The 21948-nt window shown below is 46.2% G+C and overlaps 1 protein-coding gene across 3 annotated transcripts; it reads right to left on the minus strand.

Moving 5' to 3' along the window:
• Positions 1–479: 479 nt before the first annotated feature.
• Positions 480–21259, minus strand: bahd1 (bromo adjacent homology domain containing 1). Of its 3 annotated transcripts, none has more exons than XM_037486452.2 (7): positions 20599–21259; positions 6694–8450; positions 4680–5056; positions 4317–4476; positions 4150–4229; positions 3002–3093; positions 480–2780 (listed from the first exon to the last, which is right to left on the minus strand). In XM_037486452.2, the coding sequence occupies exons 2-7, from the start codon at positions 8312–8314 to the stop codon at positions 2588–2590; spliced, it is 2523 nt and encodes an 840-aa protein (XP_037342349.2). In that variant the 5' UTR covers positions 8315–8450; positions 20599–21259; the 3' UTR covers positions 480–2587. The 3 variants fall into 3 exon arrangements, with proteins under 3 accessions (XP_037342349.2, XP_037342350.2, XP_062413308.1); XM_037486453.2 differs by lacking the exon at positions 20599–21259 and adding an exon at positions 20253–20397; XM_062557324.1 differs by lacking the exon at positions 20599–21259 and adding an exon at positions 12051–12821.
• Positions 21260–21948: the final 689 nt, after the last annotated feature.

Consider the following 21948-nt stretch of genomic DNA (forward strand, 5'->3'; position numbering starts at 1 on the left):
TTCGGCCTAATGAATGAACGAGAGTCAAAAAGTAATCTACCCAAGCAGAAGTGGGCAGGATGTGGGCATATTCAAATGGCACTTCCCCAAAAACTATCTTTTCAACTCCCCACTGCAGTTTTAAGGTGGCGGGCTGCATTTAAAGCAGATTGAACGACGTAAAAACCCTCCTGCAGCAGAATCCATTTCCTCTGCCAGGTAGTTGTGTCTTTCGTTTGGAACATAATGCCCATACAGCTGGACGGCTGAGAGGTGGATTTGACCAAGAAATAGATTAGAAAAAAAGTCTCAAAAGACATTTTTGTCCACCGTTGATATTTTCCTAACTACTGAAAAGTTCCTCCCATCCGACGGATTTCAAGGTGACTGCAGGCCGCTGTTCATTCCGAAGCACAAAACTACAAACTCGATAGTTTGGGAGATAAGCTTTCTTGTTGAGGACTAGGACTGGATGTGCTATTCAATACAGCATTTCTACCCAGAAAAAGCCTGGCTGTTGTACCTGCAGTCTAAGGTACACGCTCTAGGTATGCTAAGCTAGGCTTCAGCTCCCACTGGTATCCATCACGTCATTTAACTCTCCAACAAGAAAGTACATGCATTTCCCTAAATGTTGAACTATTCCTTTAACAGCCGCAGCTCTTTACCAGATCACTTTGAATTCCAATCAAAACGTGAGCCGACTTTTAACAAAACGAAAGAGTTGATCATTGATCAGTTTTATCCTTTTAGATCACACGACGGCGTGATGGACCTGAGATGCTTCTCGAGCGTCTCGGAATCAAGATCAGCACACTAAGATATCAGCACACATCTCTAAATGAAAGGCTGGGAATGTTCTATAAGGCAGCAAGATCAAGGGCACAGGCTAATGGCAAGGTAGGTTTAACTCATGGTAGCATTCGGCATTTAAAGGTGAAAAAGGCAAAGCTTTATCATCGTAGGACAAGGGACGGGGAGCAGGGAGAGGCCAAGGTATGTTGTGCTCCTGCAGGTTAAGCATCTCTGGTCACATGTTAGCAGGTGTCCTTCAAACCGTATCTGAGATCCTTCTAAATGTCTGTCTCTGACTTCATTACATTTTCAACACAACACTTAATATCCTTGTATTGGGCAAGCAAAGCTCAATCAGTCACAGAAATACTATTGCGAATGACTCACACTTTTCATCTTAGACAGTGCAGCTAAGGAGAGACCTCCTTTATAATCAGGAATAAAAGCCACTCATCTAAAACTATTCTTTAAAATTATCTTTTGAAAATAAATTATATTTTCTCAATACAGAAATAAATACATATCTTCTCTCAAACATAGGAATGGATCATCGTCATCATCATCATCATCACAGATCTAAATGCTACACTGAATACATCGCTCACCATTTCATCGGTGAAGAAACGAGAATATAGGTGACTAACTGCCATCTGCCACGAACAGAACACACACTCATCCAGATATATAAATGCAAATATACAGTTAGCCGACACCCGAGTCGTATTACACCCCTGACAATCCGCTTTGAGAAGGAAGAATATTCCTCCGCGTTGGTGTTACAACCCCGTCAACGCTGGGCTCATTGGGACATCTTCACACTGCAGGGTTCAAATCGAACCAAAGTGTGCTTTCTTTCTAAAGTGTAGGTCTTTACCACATTGAGAAATCACCATCCAGGTGAATTGAAGAGTTGCATTAAAACCCATAATTCTCTCGGAAAAAAAACCCAAAGAGGTGGAGCCAAAAAAAGGTCCATGTTTTGCTTTTTGCTGTTCCTGGATCATTGTCAGCAAGGTTGAATTTGATTTAATTAAACCTTCTAATCAAGAACCCTCATCACAGGTGTGGTCAGAGTTTACTACATCTACAGGTCGATCACAGTTACATGATACCAAATGGAAATGTTAAATCATAGAACCGTTTGAATCGGGAAATTGGGGCATTTGCATTGCGACTTTGATGAGATTCTCGATACAACTCTCATGTTGGGCTGGTAAATATATAGCTGGAGACAAGATTATCTAGTCTTACTTTTGTCGAGAAATCAAAAAATATCCCTAACATTGTTCCCTAAAACGCCTTGAACCCAAACGTTCACCGGAGCTTCTCTTTCATCCGCAAAATATATGTAATATCCAACGTAGTCCTCTGCGTCTCCTCGTAAGGACCAATGCGGGACGATATGCCTCAAACTTTGTTCAGCGAGCGGGTGTCTGATATCCGTCAGGCAAACAGTAACATAAAACCACACCTCTCTCCATACCTATGAAATGTCACATTTCTACGAGCTACAGTAGCATGTTCTACAGCAGAGTAAGTTCCAGGTTCTCCAAACAGCTGCTACGACACCACGGAGCCACGGTTTCACTGCCATATCAACTTGTATAATATTTGTCACTCTTACTAAATAAAAAGGTGGGGCATGACACAAGCAGGATATTTAAAAAAAAAAAAAAAATACTCCTCCGTCAATCCTTAATCCTCCTAAACTTCCAGTTAACCGTCACGCCAGCTGCAGGAAGGTGTGCAGCCAATCAAAGCTGAGGAGAATGAGTGACATTGTCCCACTTCCAATGGCATGATGTAGCAGATGCTACTGCAGATTCTTGAGGAGGCGTCCGTAGCGAAAGTCGTAGACGTGTCGACAGAAAAACACCAGCTCCGGGTCGACGTCGTCGGGCACACAGTGGTGGGTGGGCATGGCGTCGCCGACGATGGGTGGCACCACGAAGGAGGCGGCGCGGTGGCGTACGCCCTCCCTATGGCGTTTAACCAAGGCACAAAATCTGGTGAAAAGCACAAATGCAGGACATCAGACTCGTTCGCCTTGAGAGACGCATTTAGAACCGTCTGATGGCAAAAATCATGTTTTCTTCTCTTTTTTTTCCAATGGTGCATTTCAAAATCAGCACGATGCAATTTTCTCAGCGGGCCCATGCAATCTTTCAAAGAAAAAATATTGAGGCAGGGATTACACTTCAAAGAACCACCGCATGTTCTCTCTTACCGACAATACTGGGCCAGTGTTAGAACGTAGCATTTGTCTTCAATACAGGCCACACTGTTCACATCCTGGTGACGAGACGCGAAGATCTCGTTCTGGAGAAAGAAAGCTCAAATCAAGCAAAACCCAAAACAAAAACTAAAAACATTTTTTTTAAAAAGGTGCAGTGTGCATTCAAAAAACATAAAAAACAAGAGCAAAGCAGAAGTGGCCAAAACCCCAAAATGTCTATTGCCCTGTCTGGAGCCAGTGTTTGGTTTGTACGCTCTGAGCTACTGTAGAAACACGGCTCCTTTATGAAGATATAATCAGCTCATTATAAAGGTCACAAAAACACAACGATTTCAACACTGAAGAAAACATTAATGATTAATAACGTGGTCCATTTCTGCTCACAGATCCCCCTCAATGCACCACGCCGTTCCCTCAGGCCTTCTTCGCATTCCGCCCATGCACACAGTAGACACAACAGACGACATCTGTCCACTCCATTGTACACCAGGAGCAGACAGATTTAGGGGAGCAGGATGTTTCTTCTTCTGAGACAAAGCCCTGCTACTGTGCTCACACCGCTGCTCTGATGAGTTTGTCGAGAAATGACGGTTTATTGTTTCCAGAGATGGAAGTGAATGATGTGCAACTCGGTCGAGCACCCGCAACAGAAGCTGTGAGTTTCTTCGTGCTGCACATTATCACTTACTTAGTCAAAAATGAATGGGGAGAGACTGCAGATGAATTGCTTTGAACATTATGCACCTTAAATCCCAGCATGGATCCGTTTTATTGGCAAAAAAAAAAAACGCGGCACAATGAGCCAAGGGAAATGAGACCGTGTTTAAAAGATAATGTTGTCACTCCATTACTAACAACTCCTTCATCGGCTCCTCAGTGCTTTCGAAATTCCCCGTTTGTCTGTGGTTCTCCGCTTGAAACGCAATTCTTTCTTCTGAAGACGTGGATCTTTCAAAAGCATTAAGAGACGTGGCATAATGCAGAAATATTCAAGCCGTCATAAGCAAATTATTACATTAAGTTTAATTAAATATACACGATTCACAAACTGTTTGCAAATTGTTAGCTGGTTGGTTTCGAGTCGGACGCCTGCTGACTAATGAGAAACCAGTGCTCTACAAGGTGCAAAAAACACTCACCTCACAATGTATGCTGGGAATGCGTCCCCCTTGCGTGTGCTCTGGACGGTAGTACCAAAACAAACTCATCATCAGCTCTCCTGAGGGAGAAACACAAGAAAAAGCACACGGGTTCACTTCGGCCCTCGACCGGTGCTCGGCCGGTGAGCGCGCAGTGCGTGTCCTACCTGACTCCGGCTCCTCCCACAGAGCTGAGATCTTGGCCACGTAAGGCAGAGACTTCTTCCTGGGTCCAGATTTGAGCAGAACAGTGTCTCTGACCCGGATCAGCTCCCCGTCCCTCTGGACCCCCTCGAAGCACTTCCTCAGCACCAGAGCCGCCTCTCCCTGGGAACACAGCGACTGCGATGAGACGTGGGAGGCCGCGGACTGAAAAGCCCCAGGGCGGGATTTGAATTGAATGACTTTTTTTGTGTCTCAATAGAAATGTGGGCCGTCGGGATTTAGGAGGGAAAAAAAAAAGACAAACAGAAATTCAGTGTAACGGCTCTAATGTGACCACGATGCGTGCAAGAACGTTCCCTACTCACCACGGAGAAGACCTCCTTCTGGAAGGGCAGGCCAACCGGCTGCCAGCCGTTGGTGGATTTCTGGCGTCCGTTCTTCGGCTGCTTGGCAACCGCTCGCCCCCCGGCGCCGGGAGCGGCGAGCTTCTGCTTCTTGTTCCCGTCGAGAGGCCGCGCCGCCAAGCCTCCGGCGCCGACGCCAACGGGCCCGCGTGCGCCAGACCTCGACCCGCTCGGCGACTTGGCACTCTGCGGACACTCCTTCGCCACCTGCAGCGGGCTCTGCGGCCGGCCGGGGTCGGGCGGCGGGGTCTGGATGCGGGCCACTGATTGGCCGGCTGCGTGGGAGGCGGAGACGGAGGGAGAACTGCGGCGGTTGTTGAGGGTTGACGGGTAGTCGTCTGATGGTGGAAGAAAACCGGCAAAATAATAGAGCAGAGTGACAGACAGGCGTTTAAAGTGATCAACATCACACAAACACACACACACACTCCCATGACACAGTTGTGGTGATATCATCAAGGTTAATTAATGCTCAATTTATTTCAGTGGTTCCTCCAAGGAGAATATATTTTAGAAAGCATTTTGCCACTGAAACGTTTTATGTCCATATATACAGTACCTGTGTGAGCATCTAACAATATTACAATCATAACTTTATGTTAAGGTTAGGCATGTTACGCTGCTTTATTCAAGCTAGATTTCAAAGGGAAACTACATTTATTTGACAGCTTGTTAATGGAGACTGCAAATTAGGATTTCATGTGCGAAACCTTATCTCACCTCATAACGCACTCATGAATTCTGATGTATTCTGTAAAGTAATGCGTCTTAAAATAGCTCCACTTATAACACCAAAACTCAAATGCTAGGAAAAAACCCAGCGGTTAATTTTACTACTAATGCTTTGAGTACATTTTGCTTCTCATATTTCTCACTCACCAACATGACATTGAGTGTTAGATTGAAATCAGGAGACCAGGTTGATGAATAGGGTCTAAGTTGTTGAGCCTGATCAGCTGCAGCAGCATGAATAGGAAGGGGGGGGTGTCAATCAAACCTGACATTCCCATTCAGTGCAGAGAACTGGTCTAATCAGGCAGAAAAGTGGGGGAAAAAAAACACCTGCGTGGGTGTACGAGGTCGTTATATATGACAGGAAAACCCCAGGTGTTACAAATAACACTAACCGAAGCTGCGCTCTATTCATAAGCCCCGGTGACGGGGCCGGACAGCAGGCCCGCGACACCAGGACGGGCAGCGCCTGTGCCTGTGCTACTGGGGCAAACGTCCAGTACGAAATCTACTAGTGAAAAACCTAAAGATGGTGGTGATCGCGCCGACAAGGGTCTGAGCCCCCCACGGCCTCACCTGCTTCTCCGGCTGCTGCAAAGAGAGAGGCGCGGCCGCGTGTGCTCTATAATTGGTGTTGTTTTGAGGTCACGCTCAGGTGTTTCTAACCGCACAGGCACGCATTCAGGAAGACACACTGTGTTTATGTGGTAAACTGCAGGCGTCATGAAGATTTTTTTTTTTTCACGTCTCCGACTCTGTAACTAACTGCTGACATTTGAGTTCACGGAATCAGCTCATTAAGTTTCAGCTGCAAAGGCCTCGTATCCACTGTCCGGCTGCTTGTATTCAGACGAAAGACAAAGGAGGTCTCGCCCCTTAATCAGATTTTTTTTTTTTTGTTACCTCCCACTCAAGTGACATTCCAAAATGCAAGATTAAATGGCGAACATAATAGCTATTCTCAGCACATTGTACTGCGTGGCAGCCGGATAGATGGGGGCTGCATAGAAGAAGAAAAAAATCTCATAACTATGGAGAGCAGATCTCATGAATGTTTAAAACTAGAGAGGGAAATCCTCTTGGCTTACTTAAAGGAGTCGGGGATTTTAAAACATTTAGTTCCCTTGTCACGGGGAGCTCAGCGCTGTGAAGTAGAGTTGTGCGCTCTCAAGAAAGACACCAGCGCATTAACAGATCACTCAATGCCGGGCCCCCCCCCAGCAGCACTCGGCGCTCGGCTCACCTCTCTCGGCGCCGCGGCTGCATTTGGTGCAGTCCGCCGCGCTGAAGGAGCACCCTCCTCTGCCGATGGCTGGAACCACGCTGGTGTAGGAGGAGTAGCTCTTGATCCTGCAGGGCTCCCCGTAGCACGCCTCCACCGAGGTGCAGCAGTACACCGGGTGGCCCAGCCCCGGGGTCTGCGGCCCGGCGCCGGGGAGCAGCTTGGCTCTCTTGCCGCTCTTTGGGCACAAAGCGGGGGGGGGAGGGGGGATGGGAGCGGGCGAGGCGTCCGGGTGGCTGAAGTGGACGTAGTAGCCGGGGAAGCAGGCGTAGCTGTGCGGGCTGATGGTTATGGCCGCCGGGTGGGACACGGCGTGCTGGGCCTGGAGGTGGTGGTGGTGGTGGTGATGGTGGTGGTGGTGGAACACCTCGGACAGCGTGCCGTCCTCCGGCTCCTTGAAGGTCTTGTCCTCCAGGAAGAGGGCCAGCCGGTGGCAGTACTCCACACACCTGTCCTGGGAGCAGCAGTAGCAGGGGGCCACGTCGGCCTCCACCTGCTCCTTTTTTATCGCCTTCAGGGAGAATCCCAGCGAAGAAGAGCCGCGACGGAGCTCCCGCCTGAGGCGCTCCTGCGCCCCCGCGCTGCCGTCCCACTCGGGCGCCAAGGCCTCGCTCTTGCACAGACTACAGCAACCCTGGACGGATGCTTCCAGCCGGGGACCAACCAGATCACCCGGACCCTGTTTCGCGTGCTTCAGTTGGTCCGCGCGCTTGGGATGCGTGGGTTTTTGGGCCGGCGCCGCTTCCCCGCAGGCCGGCTTGCCGCCAGCCTCACCCTGAGTCGCCGCCGCCGCCGGCTTGGACTCCGACTTCTTCTGCCGCTTGGCTCCGTACTGGGCGCTGGTGAGCCTGAGCAGCGTGGCGGCGGTGAGGCCCGCTTGGCGGCGAGGCGTCGGGGCGAACAGCGCCAACCAGTCGATGTCCTGGGCCTCGGCCGCCGAGCGCCTCGTTTTTTTAGCTCTTTCCTTTGGGTCCGCTTTCCCTCCCGGAGGAACCGTTTTGGTTTTGTGACCTCTGTGTTCCGTCTTGGCGAGAATGTCTTTCGCCTTCTCTTCGGCAGAAGGCTGGCGTTTCTTTGCGGGGTTGGACGCCTGCGAGTCGTCTCTGTAGAGCAGCAGGCTGTTGACGGCCTCGGCGTTAAGCGACGCCATTCTCCGCCGGCGAGGCTCAAAGACGGGAGACGCGAGTAAGGCGTCGGATTGTTTGGTTTTTGGTTCCAGTGCGTGCTGATTGGATGTTTTCTTGACTCCAGATTTGGTCCTTCTTTGAGTGGCGCTGGAGTGCTTCTTCTTGACTTTGACCCTCTTTTGTTTCCCCGATTTTTGTGCGTCCTTTTCTTTACCCAGGACGCGTTTCTCCTCCAGGCGGGTGAGCAGGACGCAACAGTCCAGCGCGTCTCCATCTCCCCCTGCCGCTGCCTTCTTCCGGCGTCGATGGAACTCTTTTTTATCCTTCTTTTTCCTCCCTCTCAACTCGTTTTTTCTTTCTTTCCCTTTTTTCACTCTGCCTCCTTTCTCCTTGCTTCCTTTCTCCTTCCGGAGCTTCCCACATTTCACAGGCTGGCTCCGCTGAGCTTTCACCATTATCACAGCGTCCGGGGGAGGCGGGCGGGCGGGGGGGGGGCAGAGCCACCACCACCTCCTCCTCCTCTCGGGTTTCAGCTCACAGAGAACCTTCAGCGAGCATCGTCACGGGTCATCGCCAGGGTCCATGCGAACTCTATGGAGACACAGATTGGATATTTAACTGTAAAGATGAGGCCGCACAATGACAAGAGAATCTGGGAGTGACTTCCTGTAACAGGCAGGATCTTTTGATGCATTATTCAACAATGGGTTTTACTTAGTTTGCTGTCCAGGCCCCCGGAGGATGTGACCACTTAGACAGCCGTTCTCCTTCACATGCAAATACACGCAGGACGCAGGACCAGAGGTGAACCGAGACCGAGAGCACGTGATACGCCGTGTACTCCGACCTCTGTCCCGTTTGTCTACTCTCTCTTTAGTTTATGCTCTTGTTTCACTTGATTTCATAATATATTAATGAATTAATACAGCCGCATCTGCTGGGTCCTTCAATAAATAACTATTTACTTTGTCAGTAAAGCTCCCGGAGCTCACTCAAGTGATGAAGCCCAGAAAATGTTTAGGGAGTGCCTGTAATGTTTGACATGATGGATGCTTTTAGAAGCAATTTGGATCTGTAATACACTATTCCGCACTGATTTATTTGTATCCATAGCCACAGCCTGTGGCTTACCAAAGAGTAAATAAATAGATTAAACATGAAAAGACTGGTTCACATTAAAGGAGTAAATCTTTCAATGTCTAAAAAGGAAAAGGGGTCAGAAAACTCTTTTAAATCAACGTGATATTTGAAGACAAACCCCCTCCAAACAATACGGTGAAATGACTCACGACTTGATCCTTGTTTCACCAGAGGAAACACGCGTCGTACAATAGCCTCTTTGGTTTCCATGTCAACAGGCTCCAACCGAGTACATCAAAGCACCTCCAGCTATTTCTTATGAGAAGACGCAGAAGCTTTACGATCCGCTACAGTTCCCCTTTCCGCTCTCTCCCCAGAAAAACACACCTGACGGGAGAAAAACTTTAAAGCTTCAGATTCAACTGCCAGTGACCTTTATGCAACGACACTCGTGTGCGCGGCATGAAGAGATGGATCATCCCTCAGCCCCGAAACTCAATTATGCCACTTGACCTCCAAGGACTAAGTCAGCATTGGGCTTTTTTTTTCAATATTAAGTGACTATTCAGCCGGAAACCCATTCAGCTTACACCAGTATTTACTCTCTGAGAAGACCGACTCCCAGCTTCTGGCAATACACAAAGAAGATAACGAGTGGCTCGTTAGTTGTCTGGTATGTGATTAACTGTTGAGCTACTTCATCGATTATTCAACTAATCAGTCATTCTGCTCTTTGTCGTTTATTACTTATCATGATGAATTACTTATTGACAAACAGCTTATTCTGTAAACTCTGGCATAAAAGTGGCACTCAGTATGAAAGTGTGTTAATTAAATCGACTAATAACACGGTACACAGAATTGTATAGTTGGTCAACTAAGATTTTCTTCGGTTGTGGACACACCTGAACTACTGGAACTACAACATGATTGCTTTGGAAATCTTTTGTTCTCATATTTAATGTTCAACGTTATATTTTGCAGATTCATTTTCTATTGATGAGCGAATCCCATAACCTACTAACTCTTTCAGCACCTCGTGCATTATGAACGGTAGAGGACGTCTGAATCAAAAGGCAGATCCCCCTCGGATAAAACCCCAATGATGTTGGTGCATCAAACCATGTTTAACTTTAATGTTTCAAATGGAACCTCCTTGACATTGAATGACTCTTGCTGGGCGGGCACGGCGGGCCTACGCGGCTCATTTCTCCTGCCGTTGCTTTAGCGCACACCCACTTGCCCTCATGCCAGTTCCCCTTCTATCGCTCCTGATGCTGGTAACCGTCACTGAAATGTTTGGGGTTTTTTTGCAGTCGACTAACAAGCGAAAAATGCAGTTTCTGCGCTGCATAACATTAACAGCTGCTTATTAACGCACTCGAGCATTTAACACAACTTCATCTCAGCGCAGAGTGTGCGGAAAACCTGCTGTTCTTTTGAAACTTGTAACACCCAAGGAAGGGTTGAGAAAACCGATAACCCAGAGCGGTTCGCTTTGCTCCTTCCCTAAACACACGCCGTGTCCGTTTCTGAGCCGTGATCCTTTGCTTCATCTCAACGTCGGTCGGGGAGCACAAAAGAAAAACCCACTGTGACTTCAGAGTGGACACAACTCTCCGGCCGGACATCTTCAAAACAATCTGATAGCTCGGTCTGCCCTTATTGCCGAATGACTCGGTGAACCGCGAAATGCAATCCATGAGAGAGAAATTTAATTTCCAGATAACAAGAGGACAGAAGGAGCCTCACATCGACTTTCTGTCTGCGGGTATCAAATCAAGTTGCTTCATTTAAACAGGACAAGGATGCACAATGGAAGGAACATAGGAGAACATTCTTGTTATTCACAGCTAAACCGTCACCAATGAATACTGTGGTCTGCTATTTGCTTGTTTTTCCATGCCATTATATAGGAAAATAAAAAAAATGGCAGCTGCACAGGCAGGTTCCCGAAAACCTGACCATTTTGAGGGCCCAGGAGTTGGAGAAGAGAAAAATCACAAACTTATTTCTCCTATAAATGTGTATTCAGCCTTTTTTGGAATAATCCCACCTCTATGTGAAATACTGGAGAGGCTCAGTTTTCCAGGCAACACAAGTGGAAAAGGTAAGAAACCAGTGTTGATCATGGTTTTCCAAAATAGTTTTAATGTATGCAAGATGGATTGTTTTTGCTATTTGAAGTGTTTGTTAGGCCTGAAAAGGCAGAAGAATCTTTCCCAAGAAAAAGGGAACATAACAATTTTTTTTTAAGATGAAGTATATTTTTAGTCATCTGACGTTTATCTGTAATTCTGAGAATTACAGATAAACATCTTATGCCATTCCAAATAAACGGGACATAATGGACTCATAAAGAAAACCTTAGGAATTGATAACTGTGCGTGTGAACGGCCTGTACAGCACTATCTGGAGATAGAGGAGGAGGAGGAAGAGGAGGCTGTCACACACGCTCACAGGACGGACATGCTGAAGCGCTGTCATCATCATCATCATCATCCTCCTCATCACCAGAGAGAAGAAGCCCCCGAGGCTGCGGCTCGCCGGGGATCTAAGCCGTGTGTGCTGCTTCTGATAGTGCATATCAACACGAGTCCACTTTCCTGGAGCAAATCGGCAGTTTAACAATCCTTCAACCACCACCTCCTCCTCCACCACCACCACCACCACCAACACCAACACCACCACCCTTCACCTCCATGCAGGTTCCGTCACTGGCAGTCACAAACACACACAAACACACACACACACACACACACTCCGTGGAAACGTGGATTATAACGATAAGACAAATGCAACGAAGAGCCGCGTTGTGGCACGTAAAAAAGATGTATAAATATATTTATATAAGAAGAAGCTCGTGGTGGTGGACGGCGCTAATCTGACAGCGAGAGCAGGCTGTGATGCGAGAAGTGGGAGAGAAAAAAAAAAAAACGAGTCTCCAGCAGCCGACCGTCATCGATCAATGCGATGGGGTTAAAGGCGCTGCTGGCTGATACCGGTGCCATTAGGAGCTCGCGTTACAGCCGAGTTATCAGAAGCAGCCTAACCCGACCGATCCGATCATCTCCAACTGTGACGGGAATAACGGCGGCGGCGGATCGTTACCTTGCGTGTCCCGTCGGGTAAAAAAAAAAAAAATGGAAAAATGAAAGAAAAAAATAAAAAAGAGAGGAAAAAAAAAAAAATCCTGTCCGTCGTGTCTCCGGTGGTCAGTTCCTACCCGGTGGGGCCGTGGAGCGGGGCGAGCGATCCGCGGACCGAACGGCGCACGGTAGCTGGAGACATGGTGAACAAATCGGTGAGCGGTGACCTACTTCCGAAGTGGCATGCTGGAGATAATATTCATGCGCTGCCTGCATGCGTTCACGTGCACGGGACATCCCTCCAACGCGCGCGCTGCCGGAATATTCCTGCAGGGACTGAACTGGGTCCGCAATCAGCACTGGGAAATTGGATTTACTTCTTCGGGGGTATACATTCTTTTACGTCTGTACGGGAAATATCAGCGGTTTCCCCCTCCTGCGGTGTGTCGTTCTGCAGCTCTATTTCGGGGTTATATATTAGAAATATTGTTATATATTAGAAATATATAACAATAAGTATAGTAATAATACAAAGCAGACTAAAAACTAGAATAAAATGGGTCCTAATGGGCTGTTAAATGGAGCCAAACATGTTTACTCGCCAATAAATGTTTAAAAAAAGTCAAACATCACGAAGATCAGATTGTCTTCACAAGTCTCATATTTTTAAATAAAGAAGAAGATAAGAATAAAGTAATCAGTAAACTACAATACCACTCATATACTTCTTCCACGTGCAAGACACGTGACTTGGAAGTGCAGAGATTAAGGTACAACGAAAACATACTTTTAAACTGTATATTGAAAAAAATACAGAAATCATATAATACACTTCAAGACAACTGTAACCACACATTGTGAAAAACACACTGTGTCCCTGCTAGTAGCAGAAACTGACAACTGACTGATGCATGTTAGGAATATAAAAGAGTGTTCACTTCTACTTTAAACTCATTATATTAAAGTGTATATTTAAATACTGTAGAAACCATTATTAACTCAGTATAAATCACACCTAATGTACAGGAAACGATAAAAATAAACCATTCCAGCAGAATGCGTTTGTATCAGCAGCAATGTGAATAATCAATATCATATTTTAAGTAAAACGCTATTTTTATTGGCTGTAGCATTTCACCCGTCACCCAAACTGTTTGTTGTGACAGTCTGATAACATAAGGCACCCAAATAAGTCTAAGATGTCCAGATGACAACTAGCGCATTAATCAATAATGCAAAAAATCCGTAGTTGGATAAACACCCAAAAATATTTCATTCTGAAGTTATTGTTGATAGAACACATTATGTCTTTGTTAATCAACACAAACACAAGTCAGATCAACTCTGAGTAAATTGCACTCTCATTATAACCCCTTAAAAAGGAGTATTCAAGTGATTTCTATTGTCGGATTACTGAGAGCTGAAAAACAGAAGCGTGTATCTCTCTCAATTAGTCTCATTCACTGTATCCTCTGCTCTTAATGATACATGGGATCCAATAATGAAGAGTGATGGCTCGAGGCTAATTATTTATTACCTCCTTCTTGAGGAGACACAGATAACGTTGGCGTATTACACAACACACACACACACACACACACACACACTGTAGATGATGATAGCTCTGATGCTGCTCTCACTCAGTGGATGTTCAATTACAGGAAGACTGCACCAAACAGCGGGGTCGTTCTCTTTCCAAACAAACTGATTGGAAAGCCACACTCTGCTATCGAATCAGCATCTAGTCAGAATCAAGCCCGAATTGAGATGAATGCCGATCGTCCTCATCAATATCAGCTTTCCAGTGTGTAATTAAGAGGCGTAAACAAGCTGGGTGTGTTGAGTTAATGAGGCGCGAGCACCAGGGGGAAGCTGGGCAAGGGAAGGAGACTGCTGAGAGCTGACCTGCTCTGCAATAAACCGCAAAACACTGCAGAAAGATGCACGACACCGACCGGGACCATTAGATGCTTCCTGTGTGCAGGAAGCACTCACTCAGTCACTCACTCACTCACTGCCGGTGATGAGGATACAGATGTAGAGCAGACATCTACGTCAGTGCTTAAAAGCACATGTTAAACATATTATTATAAATAAATAACAAAATATGTACTATTATTTCCAATCGGGGTCCAAGAAACCCACTTAAAAAGTAGCTGTAAGCTGCTCACATGTTATGATATCAGAGTAGGTCTATCGTGACAAATCCAGACACTTGGCATTTCAAATTTCAACATGCCAACAAATATGAAGCACAGCAAACTGTATATTTGTCTGTTTTTAGGGTCATGTACAAAGGGGATTTCAATCTATCCACTCAAGTAAAGACAGGTGTACAACATTAAAAGAAACCATGAAAAACTAACTTAAATGCGGGTAGAAGTCACTTGAAATTAAAAGGTGTTGTCAAAACAGTTGCCGCAACTCCCATAGACAGATCCCAGGTACATCTTTGAATAAAAGCAAAGACGGGCCCCTGAAATAAGGTCAAGGGACGCGTTGGCAGAGACAGAGGTTATTGAAGAGTGTTCAAATCTCTCCGAGACGAGAGTTCAATCTTGCCCCAGAAACTCATCTCAGTCGATATTTAGAGAGGATGATGCATTTTTCATTATAAAGGGGGAGAGATACCATAGCGGAGAGATTGAAATAACACTTTAGTACTTTATCGATCGCTTTCTCCGCTCGCCCTGCATGAAAAGTCAGAGCTCAGATTCTGCCAAAGAGCCGCTTCCCTCCAGCTGCCAGAGTCAGTGCACCGTCAACAAAAAGTTTATCAAATACATATTTGATTACTTCTTGGACCTAATGTTCCTTTCACCTGCGAAGTCTTCTATTCAAGCCTTTTAAGTACCTGAGCGAGTCCGGCCATGCAAGGAAAGACCCCGCTATACTCCTGGCCCGGTTCGGTCAAGTAGCATTTGGTGGCTAAAGTTAGCTAATGTTAGCAAATGTTAGCTAATGTTAGCTAATGTTAGCGAGCCAGATTTCAGTTCAGCTTTTCGGGTTTGTAACTTTTCTGTTTTCTTTTGAAACGTCTCGAAAGGCTTAGCGTGCGCCACGTGGCCAGCACCAAAGGGCAGCCAGACGAAGTTAGCAACTAGCTAGCGAACACAGTGTGAAAAGAGAGTTATCATTTGTACAGTTGCTCTGTAATTGTTGCATTTGTGACAAGCAACTGTTTTATAACAAGTTCACTCATTCATTTAAAGGAAATGTTGATGCCAATGTTGTGTTTACTATTTTGCCCGTAAACATCCTGCATTGCATTGAAAGACCTCACTTTATATCAGCTCAAAAACAGCCTGTCTTCCTCCATCTCAAATAATAAGCTTTCAGTGGGCAGCGCACATGGCTAAAAGCACCAATCAATTAGTATCAATCGGTGTCTAGATCTCTTGAAAAATATTTATTGATAACCCAAGATGTAATAAGCATCCACATCCCAAAGCCACTTAATGTGTGGTGAATTTAGGTACAGACAGAAAAGCGGCACAAATATGCAACCACACCTGTTGAAAATATCCTGGCGTCTCGTGTCAACTTTACAATTCAGCAGTGGAGGAAGGGAGGCCGAGCCTTTCTGTGACCTCAAGTGGGAACTTATTCTGAAAGATGATGTACGGTAGCCAACTAAGAGACAAAAATAGTTTGGGGATTTTGTTTGAATTGTGCCTCAAGTTACACAATTAATGATGGTCAATTAAAGAAATCGGTCGCGGGTTTTCCAGTCGTGCTCTTTTTGTTGTGTGAAGCCGCTCAGAAAACGACGTCTCTCTTCTTGTTTAATGTTCCTCACTAACACCACAGACTGTTTGTTCCAGCCACAAATTAAACCTCATTCGATTGATGCATTGATGCAAAACTTTCTGGTGTGTCGTCTTTCAAATTACGTATTTTCACAGTGTTATGCCTCACCAACTTTACCACAAGAAGTGTGTTTCTTAGCTTGGGAACTTATCTTTCTAATTACCCAATGAGTGCGTTGGCTGGATTCAGACAGTGTCAAGAAGTGCTTCTCCTCTCACCATTTAATACTCCACGCTCACATGGTGGTTCACTGAAAGGGGCGGGACTTCCCCTCCATCTCCCCGGTGAAAACAAAATATTTTACGCAGCGTTTCGTTACAGATATTAAGTCAAATCCGTTGCATTTTCATTGGACCGATGGATAGAATGGAGCGCGATACGGAGCTTCAGAGGACTGGCCCCGCTTTTAAAAATGAATCATAAATGGCTGATTGATGAATCAGTGAATGTTGTATTATTATTGGTACATGTACCACTACTCACGTAAGCACATGTCATATTTGATTGATTATTTGTTTCTAGCATGTGTTGTAAAATAAGTATACAACATAACAACATATAACATAATCTAAAAAGGCATAAAATGGTATTTTTCATTTCACCTTTAACCAAAGAAAAACACCTTTTCAATGTAATGATATAGAATACGCGTAAACGAAAGAGTATAGTCATGCAGAAGCCACTACAGCAACCCGTCATCGTCGAACCAGGCGCTGAAATCTCTGTATGTTGACCAAGGTCCTGGAACGAATGCGTTGGGTGAACACGAGGCGTTTGTTCCTCGGCTGAAAGCAACAACAACAACAACAGCGGCCGCTCGGCTGTGTGTTTGCGTGGTTAACAACTGTTAATCCGCACGTGGAAGTGATAGAACATAAATACGATACTCTGAAACAGCTCTTAAGATGAACGCTGAGTTTTAACGTAGCTTGTGTGAAAGCAAAGAAAGTGTTTGCTGTGAGGCAGAACAGGTAGTGAGCTGTTGTTTCTCAGCCCCGGCATGTGAGCCTACAGATGTAGAGATGACAGTGCAGCACCACGGAGCAGATACAGGACAGGAAGTGTAATTATCTGCTGCCGCCGCTCCTCTTTAAAGACACAGGGGAAGATGCCAGACAGTCTGACTGGCAAAGAGGCAAAAAAGAGGGGCAGAGAGAGAGAGAGATAGTGTTGAGAACTGAATTCACTAAATGTTAAAGCCAGGAGTGGAGTGAGGAAAGTGGAGAGGGAGCATCACACCTTGCATCACAATCGAGAAGGAGAAAAAGTAAAACTGAGTCAAAAACAGAGTTGTTCACATTCACCCTGCTTTTCTTTGCCTGACAGCTCCTCTGAGCAGTCAGGCAGCAAAGAAAAATTAGGAGAATGTGTGTGAGACGCCGAGGGGACGGGGAAGGGAGGCCCAGGACAAGAAAGTGATGAATCGAGATAGTACTCCCAATGGAGACAGAGAGCGCTTGTCATCATCATCATGAACAATGACTCTCTGATGGAGCGCGGGCCTGACGTGGGATTTTTCAACCCAGCGGAGAAAGGAGCGAGAAAAAGACGGAGAGGAGGCCCCCCCCCCCCCCCCCCCCGCCTGCCCACCTGCCGGGCGCCTCACTCGGTCTTCCAGCATCTGCCAAACCGAAGGACATTTTGTGCCATGTGCTTTTTAGTGAAGGAGCCTGACGTTTGTCGGCCACAGTGAGGGCTTCTGTTCTGTTCGGGCCGAGGCCAAACAGGGTTTAATCCCCCCCCCCCCCCCCCCGCACACACACACACCCTGCCTCCCCTTGTAAACAATCCCAGCGTGTGTGTGTGTGTGTGTGTGTGTGAGGCGAGTGCATCCACTGCAGCTGTGTGCCGGCCGACAGCTGACGCCGGGCTGTGGGTCCCCGCTCGCTCGCTTTCTGCCTCCCTCCCTCCCTCCCTCCTCCTCCTCCACCAACCGGGCCTCCTCTTCTTCTGTGTTTCCGTGAAGCAGACCTGTAATTTTCACAGCTGTGTCTCTGGCGAGACTGGGAGAGAGGGAGGGGCCGGCTAATGGCTTTCAGAGGAGCACGAGCTGCAGCAGAGCTTTGCCATTCTGAGACACTCGAGATTCAAACCGGGGGAAATAGTCAAATCGCTGTGAAACTCAGCAGCAATAAAACAAATGTAGTGCAATGATTTGGTCAATTATGTGGTTGCCACAAAGGTTTACAATTCAGGTCTCGTTTTTCACTGTTTTCCCCATCACATCTATTTGTTAGGATAACATTGACTGTATTGATGTAAAGTAACTGCTGAAATCTGGGAACGCTTTAATGACAATCAGACAGGTGGTATTGAGGTCAACAGTTTAGTTGGGTGAGTTAACTGTGTTATTTAGAGGTAAAAAAAACAACAAAGAGAGCGTGCCCTAAATTACGGTAATAATCCCAAATGGCAGGAAACTTCCGGCACGCACAACTTAGTAAATACAGTGTGTTGATGTTGGGCCTGGAAGTCAGTCTGTACACTGACGCATGTTTTCTATCAATCAAACTTTTATTTCAGACTCCAGGTCCAGACACCGCGGGGCGTATCACTGTTTGACCCTCGGCGTTTCTCGCCCTGTTGGACTTGATCATAACCCCAGAACGTCTCCGTCTCAAAGGCACATGAGCAAATAAATGAAGTACCACCCTGGGACTAAAAGATGAAGCTGCTATAGCTGCTGTTTTATAAACTAGATTAAAGGGTTGCTTGCAGCAGCTCGTGCATGAATGGAATCCAAAACAAGCTCAGTTTCTGTTCGATAATATTTAACACGCCTCTGTGGCACCGCGGCGTGACTATGACATGCGTTCAGGAAAAAAAGGAACTTGCCGGGGTACTTTTCCAGTGACTTCGTGAACTACAAAAAAAGAGCGAGATGTTGTTTTCACGTCCAAGAATAGATTTGTATGCATTTGATTTGCAAGCCGCGCCACAGAATGATCTGAACAATAAATATATGTCGACAACGGGAACATTTCTGCTGAAATTCTCTCCTCCGCTGTGTTTTTCTTCTAAACCCACGTGGCCTGTATCTGAGCAGGAAGTGTTTGTCTCCCTCAGGACGGCAGAGACGACAGTGTGTTTGGGTGACAGGAGGCATGTTCCCCTCCTCCTCCTCCTCCTCCTGTCCCTCTATCTCTCTATCTCTCACTCTCTGTGGCAACAACAGCACACTTCTTCATAAATAATAGGATTATGTCCAGCTTTATGGCTCACGTGCACCTCTCTGTTCAACAAGCTGCTACGCCGGGCCTGTCAAAGTAGACTGCGAATGGATCTTCTTTGAAAGTGATGTATTCATTGGGGCATGACCTGCTACAACCTCGGTAATATAGCAGAACTGATTAATGGTTTGATTTATATACATTCTGCCATACCTGTATTTCACTATAACAACATCAAACTTGTAGCAACCTTTTTAAGACTTTGCCAAAGAAAAAAAAAAAAAAGCAGGGTCAAGATGAAAATGTTGCCTACACACTTCTAGTAATAACAGCACAATGGGCCACTTCTTGGAAAGTCAAAAGCAGCTGAAACAAAAGGGTGTTTCCATCATCCATCGCCTCAGCCCATCACAGGGCTCCACAGACCACTTCCTCCTCTGAACAAACATTCCCCTTGAGCATTAGAATTTCCCCAAATGCGATCAATCGCCACATAATACCAACACGTTGCCATTCCCTCAATGCGAGGGACTGGCGGCTCCATTTTGACTAAACGCTGTCTGGTGGTTTTGTTCCACTGGGGATCTGACTAACTTAAAGATAAAATGAGATGCAACTTTATTTCTCAAAACAAAAATACCTGTCTATATAAACTATATAGTGGTAAAAAGGCATGATTAAAGCCTTCATAAACGGCAGCACAACATGTTTGATTCCTTCATTACACTTGATAAAAGCAGTATTGAACTTTTTATACACATCTTTTGTTAGTATGTTCTATGCATTGCTTGGATCCAATTATTCAAATGATTACTCTTTTCACTTGTTCCTGGTTCACGAGCCTTTTGTCTTTGCCCATTTGGACTCTGGGTGTTTGCACTTCAGTTTGCACTTTTAACGCCTCTAAACCAATCAATGCCTCCAGGCTTCCTTCTGCCCCAAGGAGGACCACAAGAATAATCCTCAAAATCTACCTAAAGAATCACAAGCAGATCATTTATATTATCAAACGCTGTAATATAAAAATAACATTTAACTAGCTGTGTTTAATATGCTCTGTTAGTGTACTGTGACACACATTTGATGGACAATACGTCCCTCAGAGAAGCCGTCAAGTATTAAGTAGCATGAAATGTACAGACTGCAGCAGAGAACTAGTTATTGATAAATGTCGCCTCGTCGGGTTTACAGACCAAAAGCCAGAGATATTCAGCTCGTTGAGATAGAAGAGCAGCCCACATCACCTCTGGAGAACCAGAAGGACTTGTTGGCACACCGATTCAGTCAACTAATGGATCGATCCGCTCATCACTCAGCTGCAGATCCAAAACAACAAAAAGACCTTCGGACGCCTCCGACACGTCTCTCCGTGGCCTCCGCGGGCTGAAAAACACGTGGAAGCTCCAGCAGACCACGCGATGGTAAACACGCAGAAACAGCAGCAAACTTGACTCCAACAGAAGCTGCTCGGGGGACATTTTTTTTTTTTTTGCTGCGATCCCGAGCTCCGGGGAGTGTGTGTGTGTGTGTGTTGGGGGGGGGGCAGGAGGAGGAGGAGGAGGAGGGTGTCTGAACCGAGTCTCTACTCACCGCTCAGCCGATGAAGAAACGCCACAGAAAGCCTTTAAAAAGTTTCCTTTCGGTGCTTTTTTTTTTTTTTTACCGCAGGCGCGAGAGGAGGGAATGATCTGCTAATCCGCCCGTAGCCGTCACATTACCCCCCCACCACCAAAAAAAAGAAAAGAAGCCTCGAGCCTGTCCTGTCCTCCACGCGTATCATCCGGCGATAAGAGTTGGAGGTTGTTTGCGACTCGCAGGAGGCGGATCGCGTCCACGGGCTTCGACGGGGAGACGCGTCAGGTGTGCGCGTCCCGCGAGCCAAGAAGGAGGAAAACACTCATGTAGAGTCGGTCGCCTGAAGCCTGCTCTCTCTCGGTCTCTCTCTCTCTCTCGGTCTCTCTCTCTCTCGGTCTCTCTCTCTCTCGGTCTCTCTCTCTCTCTCTCTCTCGGTCTCTCTCTCTCTCTCTCTCGTCCCTTCCTTCAGTCCGGGCTGCGCCGCTCGGTGCGCTTTACGCGTAAAAGAAAGAAGAAAAAAAAACGAAAGAAAAAAAAACTTGACACTTTCAATTGCAATCCCCGGTGTCTGGAAGATGGAAGTGAGGCGCGCGGAACATTTCGGAGAGCTGCACGCAAAACTACGGCTCACTTCAGCGTGTTTTTACATAACAGCATCATCCGCTTTCTTTTCCTTTTTTTTCATGTTGACGCATCATGTAGCGAAAACATGGAGTTTCTTAAAGGGCCACGGACGCGCCGTGCACATGTCACCGTGCCCAGCAGGCTGACAGATGGCTTCCACCCAGTTAATGTCTTTAAGCCCTCTTCTTTTGACACTTGTGTTAACCCTTGGCAGTAGGGGGGAAGGAGTGGGGGTCACACATTTTGGTTGTCGGCGTTAAACTCTTTTTTGGGGGGGGTTTGGTCCTGTTTGACGATTTTTCGTTGCAGCTTATTCAACCAAACTGGAATAAGCAAAAGAAAAAAAATTACAAACAAAAAGCGCAAATCCATTCTTACTGTTGACAAAAGCTACACAAGAAGACAGATGCTTTTAGACCTCCTCACTTATCAGAGGGGGGGGGGGGGGGGCTACAACACATGTGTGCATATATTAACATTTAGCCTCCCATACAATGAATAGCTATCAACAGATATCCATTATCCTAGGGCCACTCTCTAGTGATTCTGATTTAACTAAAGTTTGAACTCATCATTTATTGATGAATCCTTTCACAGGAACAACTTTGGGGTTTTACAGCTTGTGAAACATCCTTTTGTCCCGTTTTTACGCCTTCTATTCATAATAGATGTTTTTAATCTATTCTCAATTAACCACAAGACATCGGGTTTGCATTATAACGGGGTTGTAGTAAAGATGTT

The sequence above is a fragment of the Pungitius pungitius genome, chromosome 14, assembly GCF_949316345.1.
Source record: "Pungitius pungitius chromosome 14, fPunPun2.1, whole genome shotgun sequence".
Classification (NCBI taxonomy): Eukaryota; Metazoa; Chordata; class Actinopteri; order Perciformes; family Gasterosteidae; genus Pungitius; species Pungitius pungitius.

What these genes read in the sequence shown, in the direction of transcription:
- bahd1 (XM_037486452.2), bottom strand. Translation starts at nt 8,314, where the DNA reads ATGGTGAAAGCTCAGCGGAGCCAGCCTGTGAAATGTGGGAAGCTCCGG. An exon ending in CAGCCGCGGCGCCGAGAGAG is followed by an intron (nt 5,057 to 6,693) that starts GTGAGCCGAGCG and finishes TTCCACCATCAG; the next exon opens with ACGACTACCCGTCAACCCTC. An exon ending in TTCCCAGCATACATTGTGAG is followed by an intron (nt 3,094 to 4,149) that starts GTGAGTGTTTTT and finishes TTCTTTCTCCAG; the next exon opens with AACGAGATCTTCGCGTCTCG.